The sequence below is a fragment of the Melanotaenia boesemani genome, chromosome 5 (assembly GCF_017639745.1).
Source record: "Melanotaenia boesemani isolate fMelBoe1 chromosome 5, fMelBoe1.pri, whole genome shotgun sequence".
Taxonomy (NCBI): domain Eukaryota; kingdom Metazoa; phylum Chordata; class Actinopteri; order Atheriniformes; family Melanotaeniidae; genus Melanotaenia; species Melanotaenia boesemani.
In genome coordinates, this window is record NC_055686.1 from 4,366,040 (window position 1) to 4,380,021 (window position 13,982).

The 13,982-nt window shown below is 43.2% G+C and overlaps 1 protein-coding gene across 4 annotated transcripts; it reads left to right on the forward strand.

Annotated features, from left to right (window-relative positions):
- The first annotated feature begins 256 nt into the window (after nucleotides 1-256).
- On the forward strand, nucleotides 257-13,779 carry LOC121640436 (gastrula zinc finger protein XlCGF26.1-like). Of its 4 annotated transcripts, none has more exons than XM_041986185.1 (4): nucleotides 257-349; nucleotides 449-532; nucleotides 9,810-11,233; nucleotides 11,402-13,779. In XM_041986185.1, the coding sequence occupies exons 3-4, from the start codon at nucleotides 9,857-9,859 to the stop codon at nucleotides 12,092-12,094; spliced, it is 2,070 nt and encodes a 689-aa protein (XP_041842119.1). In that variant the 5' UTR covers nucleotides 257-349; nucleotides 449-532; nucleotides 9,810-9,856; the 3' UTR covers nucleotides 12,095-13,779. The 4 variants fall into 4 exon arrangements, with proteins under 4 accessions (XP_041842119.1, XP_041842122.1, XP_041842120.1 ...); XM_041986186.1 differs by having other exon boundaries at nucleotides 260-349; nucleotides 455-532; XM_041986188.1 differs by lacking the exon at nucleotides 11,402-13,779 and having other exon boundaries at nucleotides 9,810-11,395.
- Nucleotides 13,780-13,982: the final 203 nt, after the last annotated feature.

The window sequence follows — 13,982 nt, forward strand, 5'->3', positions numbered from 1 at the left end:
GCAGATTAATGTCGTGACCGCGCGTCGCTGGATCAGGTCACTGGGCTGCGCATTGCTCGTTCACAGTGACGTGAAGCATGATGGGAGGTGACACTACTGCGCATGCTCTATGGGCCCAATATGCGGAAGTAACCCGGAAGCCTGAGAACTTTTTCGGCGTATGCGCTGGGTGAGCAACTTCCATAGAAATGAATGGGCCGCCATTTTCAGTCCGTTATCCAGTTCTATAATACATCCATGCTCTAGAGGCAAAAAAAAAATCTAACTTCCGGGTTTACTCTGCACGCTGCAACGTCTTGGCCACGCAAGCCACATCACTCCTGGAGGATCAGTTTAACTTCTTTTCAAGGTATTTCTGCAATCTTAACTGATAAAAACTTTAAACTATAGTTGGAGACTTCGACGTATGTTGGATTCTTACGATTGTACGTTTCTGTCCTCTGCGGAGGTTCAGCTCGCTGGGGAGAAACGACGGCGTGGAAGAGGGACCGGACAAAGACTCGTTATCGAGGGACCCTCGTCGGGAAGGAAGGTGAGAATTAACACACCTTGGTGTATGTTACGTGTTTGGTTTCATCGGCGAGTGGTAATATTCCTGTGAACTGTGTGGTTGTGATGTTTGGTGCTTAGTGATGTTAAGTTGGTCTCGTGTAGAGATCAGTTGTCCAGACCTGCGTGAAGCTGCCCCCCCACCCCACGCAAAACAGTGAAAATGGTCTCGATCGTTTGTGCTGCGTTAGTGCTGGTTTGTCCAGAAAAAAATCGTTTGTGCTGCTTTAGTTTCTAAAGGCTAAATAATATTTCAAAAGCTAGACCGTTCACGCAGCCCCACGAAAATGGTTGTTTACAATTCGTCCGATGTGCAGCATTTTATTACCCAGAAAACTGGGGAATAATTCATTTTACAGAGAAGAAGGTTGTAGTGTGTTTTTAGAAGGTGGCATTGTGTTTTGATGATAGTCATCGACAATTTCATCATCCAGCTTCTTCCTTGTTTTAATCCAATATCCAAAAAAGTTTGTTGTATAAATTTAAAAACGTTTGTGCCGGAAAACCTGGAGTTTGTGTCGTAAAATCAGTTTATGGACCAACGGTTTTCTTGTCAGCTCTAACATTTTATAACGGAAAAATCGCTGTAACCTTAGCTATTTTTTCCTTCTCCTTAAACAGCAATTCAGTTTTACTGGTTCTCTAAAGATTGAAAGGTAAGTAAAAAGCAGTAATATTATCAGTTAATACGATCCAGACTTCATAGAGCTGCATCCTTCTAATGGACATCATGCTGTAACTTGGCATCATGCAAGAAAGGTTCATCTAATGAATGCAAAGACAAACCAGTTAGATTTTCCTGGGGATTCACATCCATTTTATATCATACAAGACCCAAATGAGTGAAAATGGTCTAAATGTGTAACATGGATGTTAAAACACATCTTTCATGTGACTGCAGTAGATTAATAACAGGTTAATGAGAATACTTGGTAACAACTACTCAAAGCTGTTGATGGCATATATACACGACAGAATTATGTCAAATTCAACACCATTCAAGTTTATTTATGCCTTACCTGCAACCTCCTACATGTATTTTCTAAGTTAAAGTATAAATCAGTGTTTAATATTTCATAGTATTTACCATAATTTACAACCACTCATACAAGAGGATGACTTCAATATTATTTATTTCTTTTACTGAGGGATAAATAAAGTTTAGTTTATTTTTGTTCTGTATCTTGGTATTTCTTGGTTAAATACATAATAGTTGACAGTTGCTGAACGACTCTAATTTCTTGCTATTGTAAAGTCAATATATCATGGTAAAATAGCATTTTAATAAACTTCGGTGGTGTCAGAGCAGAATGTACAGAAGTTGCAAAGAGACAATGGTAACAGGTCTCTGGTTTATTGCAAAAACCAAGAATTTAAACATAATGTTTCTGTCCTTTTCATAAAAATCTGGCTTTTTAATTACAGTTGTGTTACGTAGTCTACAGTTTTGTGTTATTTTAACATCAGGTAGACAGGAACTGATCTGTAATAACTGGTTTCGTCTACTGTGCTATCCAGTTTGTCCTTGTTGTCATTTCTATATCTCTAATCATGTTAAATAATTGAGATCTCAATTTCAATCAAAATAATCGTGATTATCATTTTTCCCACAATCGAGCAGCCCTATCTGAAGACATTTCGTTTTCACGTTGAAATCCCCGTCAATAAAACGTAGCTTGACATTAATATATACGGCACTATGTGCGGCTTGACCACAGTTCGTAGCGGTGGCGAAACATTGGATTGTAGCCACGTCCTTCACCACACATATCCAGGGCAGTGAGACCCTCCGCTATGCCGTTTGTCCAACGTGTTGATGAGTTTATTAAATCCCAGGTTCACTGTGTTAACTGAGAAAAAGGTCTGTTTGTTTATAAGGTTTATCTCTCTGTGTCTCTGGATTATTTAGTCGTGACTCACAAAAATTGAACATTTTTCTATTTTCTTGTCGCGTCGCAAGCCCCCGTGTTCACGTCTGCGTGATCGAGCGCAACATTTTACATGCACGAATGTCGCCCGTCGCTTGGCTGGAGGAGGGCAGCGATTTCTGCCTCATCGCGCAAGTTCAATAGAAAAGTAGCGACATCGCCTCCCGTGTGTCCAGCCCATAACTGGCGAGGTGTTTGCAACTCACGCTGAATAAAGCACGGGGCTGTGGGAGGAGTCTGCAGCAGAGCCCTGCAATGCCAGCTGCGCTCCATTTACAACTGAAAACGGCACAAGAGGAAACTGCGAAGGACAAAAATCCTTTCATTTTTATGATTGTTGAAAACCCAGATAGTAATTGCGATTAAAATTCGATTAATCGCCCAGCCCAGTGAATAACCTGCAGAGAGCTGGGACCAAAGGCTACCTTCAGTAACACACTACGCTGCCAGGGACTCAAATCCTGCAGGGCCAGATGTGTCCCCCTGCTTAAGCCACTACATGTCCAGGCCCGTCTGAAGTTTGCTAGAGAGCATCTGGATGATCCAGAAGAGGATTGGGAGAATGTCATATGGTCAGATGAAACATAATTGGAACTTTCCAGTAAAAACTCAACCTGTCATGTTTGGAGGAGAAGGAATGCCGAGTTGTATCCAAAGAACACCAAACCTACTGTGAAGCATGGGGATGGAAACATCATGCTTTGGGGCTGTTTTTCTGCAAAGGGACCAGGAAGACTGATCCGTGTAAAGGAAAGAATGAATGGGCCATGTATAGTGAGATTTTGAGTGAAAACCTCCTTCCATCAGCAAGGGCATTGAAGATGAAACGTGGCTGGGTCTTCCAGCATGACAATGATCCCAAACACACCACCCGGGCAACGAAGGAGTGGCTTCGTAAGAAGAATTCATGGTCCTGGAGTGGCCTAGTGTTAAAGAAAACCCTAAAAATGCACAAGTAATAGAGAACAGGTATTTACCCACCATATACTTTTACCTGAGGTTTTCTTCTAGACGTGTTCTTTTATCCAGATCACAGATGACAGGAAAATTCTCTCAAGATTACAAAATGTATTAATTACAATTGATATAAGTTTTTCTTTTCACTGGTTACAGAGAAAAAGGAGTTCTACTGTTTGGAACCCAGACAGAACTCCCGCTAAGCTCCTGGACCCAGTTTTTGGCCTCTCCTAAGCTAGATAGTGATTGGATGCCATCTCCAACTTAGTCAACTGTGATTGGCAGGTCCCATCCTTGCGTCCACCCCGTCTGATACAGGTTTCCTGTTTTCATGCACATCACAGTCACATGTACACAGAGACGCAAAGTGCAGACTTTCTGTTTCATCCTAAACTATTTTACTTCTTATAAATTCCCCACACTGTGTGTATGTGTGTATATATGTGTGTATATGTACAGTGCATCCGGAAAGTATTCACAGCGCTTCACTTTTTCCACATTTTATTATGTCACAGCTTCATTCCAAATTATATTAAATTAAGCTTTAACCTAAAAATTCTACACACAATACCTCATTATGACAAGGTGAAAAAAATTTTTTTTGAGATGTTTTGAATTTATTAAAAATGGAAAACAAAGAAATCACATTTACATAAGTATTCACAACCTTTGTCATGGAGCTCAAAATTGAGCTCAGGTGCATCCTGTTCCCACTGATAAGTCTTGAGATGTTTCTACAGCTTAATTGGAGTCCACCTGTGGTAAATTCAGTTGATTGGACATGATTTGGAAAGGCACACACCTGTCTATATAAGGTCCCACAGTTGACCATGCATGTCAGAGCACAAACACCAAGCATGAAGTCGAAGGAATTGTTTGTAGACCTCCGAGACAGGATTGTCTTGAGGCACAAATCTGGGGAAGGATACAAAAAGATTTCTGCTGCTTTGAAGGTCCCAATGAGCACAGTGGCCTCCATCATTCGTAAATGGAAGACGTTTGGAACCACCAGGACTCTTCCTAGAGCTGGCCAGCCGTCTACACTGAGCAGTCTGGGGAGAAGGGCCTTAGGCAGGGAGGTGACCAAGAACCCGATGGTCACTCTGGCAGAGCTCCAGCGTTCCTCTGTGGAGAGAGGAGAACCTTCCAGAAGGACCACCATCTCTGCAGCAATCCACCAATCAGGACTGTATGGTAGAGTGGCAAGACGAAAGCCACTCCTTAGTAAAAGGCACATGGCAGCCCGTCTTGAGTTTGCCAAAAGGCACCTGAATGACTCTCAGACCATGAGAAACAAAATTCTCTGGTCTGATGAGACAAAGCTTGAACTCTTTGGTGTGAATGCCAGGCGTCATGTTTGGAGGAAACCAGGCACCGCTCATCACCAGGCCAATACCATCCCTACAGTGAAGCATGGTGGTGGCAGCATCGTGCTATGGGGATGTTTTTCAGCAGCAGGAACTGGCAGGATAGAAGGAAAGATGACTGCAGAAATATACAGAGACATCCTGGATGAAAACCTGTTCCAGAGCGCTCGAGATCTCAGACTGGGGCGACGGTTTATTTTTCAGCAGGACAGTGACTAAAAGCACACAGCCAAGATCTCAAAGGAGTGGCTTCAGAACCACTCTGTGGATGTCCTGGAGTGGCCCAGCCAGAGTCCAGACGTGAATCCGATTGAACATCTCTGGAGAGATCTGAAAATGGCTGTGCATAGACGTCTCCCATCCAACCTGAAGGAGCTTGAGAAGTACTGCAAAGAAGAATGGGCCAAACTGCCTAAAGATAGGTGTGCTAAGCTTGTAGCATCATATCCAAAAAGACTTGAGGCTGTAATTGTTGCCAAAGGTGGATCAACAAAGTATTAAGCAAAGGCTGTGAATACTTATGTAATTGTGATTTCTTCGTTTTCCATTTTTAATAAATTCAAAACATCTCAAAAAAAACTTTTTTCACCTTGTCATAATGAGGTATTGTGTGTAGAATTTTGAGGTAAGAACTTAATTTAATATAATTTGGAATGAAGCTGTAACATAATAAAATGTGGAAAAAGTGAAGCGCTGTGAATACTTTCCGGATGCACTGTGTGTGTGTGTGTGTGTGTGTGTGTGTATATATATACACACAACATATTACCCCTATTTTAGCCTCGCTGCACTAGCTCCCTGTACGTTTTAGAATTGATTTTAAAGTTTTACTGATTACTTTTAAAGCTCGTTTAGTCCTGGCACCTGGCTACATTACAGATTTACTGACACCCTACGAGCCTCCCCGCAGCCTTAGATCCTCAGGCAGGTCCCTTTTAGCTGTTCCAGGGTCGAAACTCAAGACCAGGGATCTGGGATTCACGAAGACCATCCTGGCAGGGGGTGGAACCCACACATTACCTGCCTGCAAGGACCGATCAAATGGTCTCAGGTTGGCAAGATTTGCCCCGTGTCCACTGAAGTAAGGAAAGGAGAGGCGACGAGTCTGTTGTCCCGAGTCCGAGCCAGCCAAAGGAACCAAACAGGAGTTGATCGGAGTCAGGAAACGCTGGGAGATGAAACGGCTGCACTCAAATCCACTTCCTCTAGAGCAGGGGTCTCCAACTCCGGTCCTCGTGAGCTACTGTCCTGCTGGTTTCTGATGTCTCCTACTACAACACACCTCTGCACAAGCCTGTTAATGACCTAGTGATTTGAGTCAGGTGTGTTGCATCAGGGTAGAACCCAAAACCTGCAGGACAGTAGCTCACGAGGACCGGAGTTGGAGACCCCTGCTCTAGAGAACCGGCCCAGAGGACCTGTCAGGCTGGCCTTCAACTTTACCAGACGTCGTTTCCCCCGATGTCTGCGGGCTCTACGTAAAGGTGGAGCGGGCAACTGGCACAGGTAGGCTGGAACACCTGAGAGGAAAGGGGGTGCAGAAGGTTTCTTGTCCACGTTGACTCACATAGGCCAAGATTTTGAATGCTGGCCGCAGGTTTAAAAGAGTTTGGTGATCATACACTTGTAGAGAGTTAGCTTTTGCGAATATGATAGACAAAACTACTATTAATAAAAACAAGTTTCGCGGAGTCAGAGAGCAGGCCACACACACAGGCGCCATCTTGATTTCCCAATCAGAAGTCGCGGCAGTCCAAACATAGAAAAGAATTTGATCAAAGCCTTGGTAACCGCTCTAGCGGTGATCCGGCGTAAGGGAATCACTTCTGGATACAGAGTTGCGGAGTAAATTAATGTTAACAAAAAATTATTTCCTGATTGTGTACACGGCAACGGACCTACACAATCGATAACTTTTTCAAATGGTTCACTCACAACTGGGATCAGGTGCAATGGGGCACATGGAATCTTCTGATGAGGCTTCCCAGTTATCTGGCACACATGACAGCTACTAACATGGTGAATGATGTCTTTCTTCAAACCAGGCCAGAAGAAATGCCTCAACACATTTTATTCACTCCCATCTGTCCTGACCAGTGATCATCGTGCGCCAGGTGCGGTACTTGCTGTCGAAACGGCGCCGGTATAACAATCTGTTCTTCTACATTCCAGTCCTCACATAACAACCGGACACCAACGTTGCAATATTACTTTGTCTTTCATGTAAAAACCACTGCTAACTGTTGCTAACTTGTCAGCACTTACCACCTCTTTGAAGCACTTGTGTAACATAGGGTCCCTCTGTGCGTCACCCAAGCGTGCACGTAAAATAGGGAAGGGGGAGCTAACGGGACGGCTGAGCCTCCTGAACTTTTACGTCAGAGGCTGTTGCCGTTTCCTCTGTTTCTCCCACCAGCTTCACATTATCTGAAAGAGATGTTGAAAGAAAACTGTCAGTCAAATCAATCATCATCTTTCAACTTATGTCAAAGTGCCTGAGAGCGTGTTATCATACATGTCTGTTTACTGACCTTAGGGGCATCCAGCACTTCCAGAGCAGGAGTTACTTTGCCTCCGGTGATGTCATTCCCAAAAGAATACAGACGTTAGCAACAGGCAACTCATTACAGACAGCCATAGGAAGTACACCGGTCGCCAAGTCTGTCTTTAGATGTACTAAATGTACAGGTCGGGGGTCATCCCAATTCTACTCCACGCAAGATTACACTGTACCCTGCATTTGTCTGAGCTTTCGGTGAAGGGCAGCGCATCTGCTCGAATGAGCGCCTTGGTATCCCTTAACATTTTCATTTTCACAGGTTCTGATGAATCCTCAGGCAGAGTTACAAAGCCATCCATAATAAATGGTGCAAAACATGAGTCCAGAGTTGTCAGCTTTGCTTCCCTTGCTTTTACCAGTCACAAATCCCACTCCTTTTTCTTTAGGAGGTGAGGATTGACCTTTCTGCTTATTTTTAAGTTTCAGACAGTTTCCTATTAAGTGCCGCACTTTGTGGCAATAATAACAAGTGCGTTCTTGAACGCGAGGTTTGGTTGATTTCATATTTTCAACAGCAGTGTTTTTCACAACTGGCTTATATACCGTTTTTTCGACTCAGCACATATTTGTCAGCAATTACAGCAGCAGCCGACAAAGTAGCCACACGCTGCTCATTTAAATAAACTACCACACTCTCGGGTAGCTGTTTCTTAAATTCCTCTAAGAGGATTAGTTCTCTCAGAGAATCAAAAGTGCTCACACCACCTGAAGAGCACCACCGGTCAAAGAGACTGCCTTTTTCCTGTGCAAATTCAACGTAAGTCTGGGATTAGGTCTTTTGATACGTTCTAAATTTCTGTTGGTAGGCTTCCGGTACTAATTCATAAGCTTTGAGTACTGCAGTCTTCACAGTGTCGTAGCACTGGCTGTCAAGAAAAGGGAGCACTGCTACGACCTCTTGAGCCTTCCCTTTTAATCTGCATTGCACAAGAAGGGCCCACTAGTCCTTTGGCCACTTCAAAATTAGCGCCATTCATTCAAATGCTGCTAAATTGCAGTCTCCATCCCTCAATACTGAAACAAAAGGAATAAATTAAGTGATATCAAAGGGACTAGAGGGGACCGAGGCATCTGATGACCCGCTAGAGCCATCAGTCGCCGGTAAAGTGGACCGGGTTTGAACTTCCAGGTCCATACAACGCATGCGCACCTGCTTATCAGTCTCGATTTCCATGTGACGGATCTCGAGCTGCAAACTGCGCTGATGCTCCAACTGCAGTCTTGTCAATTTCATCCTCAACCGGGCATCTAGCTGGGAGGAACCTGAGCCATTCTCAGAGGAGCAGATCATACTAATGAAGAGTGACAGGGGGAGTCATCCTGCCATCCCCCACAGAAGATGCTTCCTCGACACAAGCTGAGTCCAACTGACAATCACGCTCAGTCTTGCTAGGTCCCACCTCCTCGGGCAGACCAGCCACCACAGGCAACAATGCAGATATCACTACTACTAAACAAATTGAAATTATATGCTCACACCGTATCCTCCAATAATAAAAAAAAAAAAAAAAGCTCCCGGATGAGCCCCCACTTTTGTTAGGACCTCGTCTTAAATCCAGGGGAATTGGGTTCAATAGCAAAAACAAACCGGACCAAACTTAAAGATATATACAATAAATTTATTACAAAACCCTGTTCAAAAAAGAAAAAAACAACAAAAGGTGTCCAGTAGTCGGTATATCAAGACCGGTAAAGGTAAAAAGAAAACCAATTAACTTAATGTATCCTCAATTGGGCCTAATGGTACACAGCTGCCCTGTATGCTGGCACTTCCTCCTCCTTAAAGGCCTGGAGTCCTTCTGGTTGGCTGGAAGAGAGGAAGTGCGGGACTGTAGTTGTCCACTAACAGAAGAGCAGGGGTTTCAGAGATTGGTCCCACCGAAGAGTAAGCTGGACTGGAGGCGACCAATCAGGGAGGTGGAAGAGGAGGGAGGTCACTGCCGCATCCACACCCGATTGCAGAGAAGCAACCGAGCAGCAGAATGTAAATTACTACAACCACAGGCCACAGACCTGGACATGTGAAATTAAGTATTATAAACTTTATTTATAGTTTTTAGACAATAATGCATGTATATTTGCATATATTGCTCTGGATAGTAAACACTATATAAGAGTCTGTTTTATTGTTATTTATTTTATTCCTTATTTTATTACTTATCCTAACACTTGATATGGACCGAAGTGCAACACAGAGAGACTGTTAATTATAACCATGTCATACCATACACCCATCAAAGAAGTTTAACACTACAATTTAAGAAGTAGAAGAATTAACAAATTAAAAGAGATTTTTTTTTTTTACATTGGCGAGCCACTGAATTTCTCAGGGACCTATTCAAATCACCAGCTATGGGTGCTGGAGACTCACTACATTGAGAACCTATCAACAATCAAGAACCTATCAGGCTCCTTCAAATCCAGTTTTATCTTTCTTTTTTATTTCAGTGTTACCTGCAGCAGCTGTTGGTGATTGAAGAGGGGGTTCCCTGGAAATGGAGTCGGGACAAGCTGGATCCAGAGCCCCTCTGCATAGAAGAGGAACTGTGGCCCAATCAGGATGTGAAAAGAGTGAAAAAAGTTGGAATGACGACAGGACACGTGGGTCAGGTGTAAACCTTGATGTAGAGTGTAACACTGCCAATAACTCCCTCAGCTGCTCTGTATGTGGTGAAGAGTTTGACGACCAACAATCTCTCCAGAGACATTTAACAGAGAATCCTTTGAGTTGTTTGAACCATAAGAAATGTTTGAAAGTAACACAAAATATAAAATTGCGTAGAAGAGTTCACACAGAGACAAAAGCCGTTAAATGTGATGTTTGTGGTCACATCTGTGGTCATAAAAGAAAACTTGGGCTACACATGAGAATTCACACAGGAGACAAACCATTCAGCTGTGATGAATGTGGACAAAGATTTACTCAAAAGACACACTTAAAACGACACATGAAAATCCACACAGGAGAAAAACCATTCAACTGTGATGAATGTGGACAAAGATTTAGTCGCAAGACACACTTAAGCCAACACATGAGAATCCACACAGGAGAGAAACCATTCAACTGTGATGAATGTGGACAAAGATTTAGTCATAAGACAAACTTAGACCAACACACGAGAATCCACACAGGAGACAAACCATTCAGCTGTGATGAATGTGGACAAAGATTTAGTGACAAGTCAAGCTTAAACCAACACATGAGAATCCACACAGGAGACAAACCATTCAGATGTGATGAATGTGGACAAAGATTTACTCAAAAGACAACCTTAGACCAACACATGAGAATCCACACAGGAGACAAACCATTCAGATGTGATGAATGTGGACAAAGATTTACTCGCAAGACAAACTTAGACGTACACATGAGAATCCACACAGGAGACAAACCATTCTTCTGTGAGGAATGTGGACAAAGATTTAGTCGCAAGACAAGCTTAGACATACACATGAGAATCCACACAGGAGACAAACCATTCAACTGTGAGGAATGTGGACAAAGATTTACTCAAAAGACAAACTTAGACCGACACATGAGAATCCACACTGGAGACAAACCATTCAGCTGTGATGAATGTGGACAAAGATTTAGTGACAAGTCAAGCTTAAACCAACACATGAGAATCCACACAGGAGACAAACCATTCAGCTGTGATGAATGTGGACAAGGATTTAGTCGCAAGACAAGCTTAAACAGACACATGAGAATCCACACAGGAGACAAACCATTCTTCTGTGAGGAATGTGGACAAAGATTTCGTCGCAAGACAAGCTTAGACATACACATGAGAATCCACACAGGAGACAAACCATTCTTCTGTGAGGAATGTGGACAAAGATTTACTCAAAAGACAAACTTAGACCAACACATGGGAATCCACACAGGAGACAAACCATTCAGCTGTGATGAATGTTGACAAAGATTTTGTGACAAGTCAAGCTTAAAACTACACATGAGAATCCACACAGGAGACAAACCATTCAGCTGTGGTGATTGTGGACAAAGATTTACTGAAAAGACACAATTAAGCCAACACATGAGAATCCACACAGGAGACAAACCATTCAGCTGTGATGAATGTGGACAAAGATTTACTCAAAAGACAAGCTTAAAACGACACATGAAAATCCACACAGGAGACAAACCATTCAACTGTGATGAATGTGGACAAAAATTTAGTCGCAAGACACACTTAAGCCAACACATGAGAATCCACACAGGAGACAAACCATTCAGCTGTGATGAATGTGGACAAAAATTTAGTGACAAGTCAAGCTTAAAACAACACATGAGAATCCACACAGGAGACAAACCATTAAGATGTGATGAATGTGGACAAAGATTTACTCGCAAGACAAACTTAGACATACACATGAGAATCCACACAGGAGACAAACCATTCAGATGTGATGAATGTGGACAAAGATTTACTCGCAAGACAAGCTTAGACATACACATGAGAATCCACACAGGAGACAAACTATTCAGCTGTGATGAATGTGGACAAAGATTTAATCAAAAGACAATCTTAAACCGACACATGAGAATCCACACTGGAGACAATCTATTCAGCTGTGAGGAATGTGGACAAAGATTTCGTCACAAGACAAGCTTAGACATACACATGAGAATCCACACAGGTCAGAGACCTATTCCCTGTGAGGTGTGTGGTGAATTATTTAGGTGGCCTGTCTCTTTAAAAAGACACATGCGTGTCCATGCAACATAGAAACGGCACTTTGAGAATGTTTTCTAAAATTTAAAGTGCGTTATAAATTATTGTTATTATTAATATTATTATTATTATTGCTGTTGTTACGGAAGCCGTAACAAGTCACCTGAAGCTTGTCATGCATGCAAATGCCAGTCCCTGATGCCTGTTCGAAGTGGGTAGACCAGATGCATCCTGGTCTCCTTCCCTCTGGTTGGCTCATCACCCAGCCAATCACATCACAGCCTGCCAGTAACCAGGAAATAAAGGAAAGCTGTTGTGTTCATTCTGGAGGGAGAAGCTGTTTAGAACAGATGGTTTCCCCCTCAGCTTGACAGAATTGTGGTGGCTTTTGAGTGTATGTTTACTGTGCTTAGTGGTGGCATTTTGGCACATAGATTACTCGGAGTTTTCAGCAGGGTTAACCCTGACTGTTTGTCTTGTCAGTTTAATAATTGCTAATTTCATTTTGGTTTTGCCTTCGATAGCATACAGCTGTTTTGGCTGCTTTTTGAGTTTGAGGTTCTCATACCCTTATAGTGGGTCGTAACAAAGTGGGGGCTCGTCCGGGAGCTTATTTTCTCGTAGTATATTTAGCACGGTTGGTGTGGAGCAGTGTGCTTTATTGTTCTGATCGAGATGGCTACGTCCATTGACTTGGAACGGTTTCTTGCGGCTCCTTTCAGTGTAGCTCTTGACTGTTGCCGCAAAACTGATCTTATGCAGCCTTTTCCCTGTTGGTCCCGAAACAGGCCATCAAGAGCCAGATTAAGGCTCTACTGGTGGAGCAGTTGGAAGCTTGTGGGGTGTTAGAGGTGTCTGCAGAAGCAGAATTCACTCCCAGCCCGGAGGTGACTGAGGAGGGACCGGGGGCTGAAAAGTTGGTGAAACCCGTCACTCTGCCCCGATGTGATCCACTTTCCTCAAACAGTTCGGATGCCCATGCTTTGACACAGTCAAAGTCGTAGTTCTCCAAGCTTACGAACTCGTACCTGAAGCTTATTGCCAGAAATTTCGCCAGCAGAAACAATCTGCAGGGCAAACTTATGTGGAGCACAGATGGAAATGAAAGGTACTCTCTTTGACAAGTTGTGTGCGGTGTCAAAAGCTGGTGATTTGGAATCTTTAAGAGAACTGGTGTTAGTGGAAGAGTTTAAGAGATGCAAACCAGAGTGCGAGCAAAAGGTGATTTCGCTTTCGTCTGCTGCATTGTTAGTGGATGCATATGTGCTGACACACAAAATATCACTGCCAGTCTTTGAGGATAAGTTCCTCAATCGTTCTGACTGTTCCGACTTTCAGAAATGTGCTGAGGTAACAAGCACTCACCCTGTGAAAGAACTTTCATTTGTGAGAAGTCCTGAGGTGCGTGAGTGCTTTTATTGTCACAAACCCGGTCATCTCATTGCTGAGTGTGAAGTTTTGTGACGCAAGAACCACCTCAAACCACAGCCGCAAGGTGTAGGTTTGGTCTGGAGACAGGCTCTCTGCAGAGGTTCCCAGTCCTACATCTTGGCTGACGCACTGTCTTTCTCCGACGCTACTTCATGTGGGCATAATGTAGTGAACAAAGGAATAGAGGTGGCATATGTGCCCAGAGCGGTACATCGTGTGCACATTAGGACAGATTTAATTAGTGGTATTTTTCCTGTAGCCGTATATCCAGAATTACCTCTGAAGGGGATAACTATGCTAATATGCTAATGGGGAATGATATATCTGGTGGTCGTGTATTATTAGATGTTTCTGTAGTTGATGCTTCACCAGATTCCCATTTGTTATCCAGTTTGTATCCAGCTTGTGCAGTAATTTGTGCATAAGCTTAAAGCCAAGGCCATGCGGCTAGTCTTTCATACACAGCCTTGTTGCGTTTATTTGCAGAGGAACCTGTTCCTGTTCACATTCC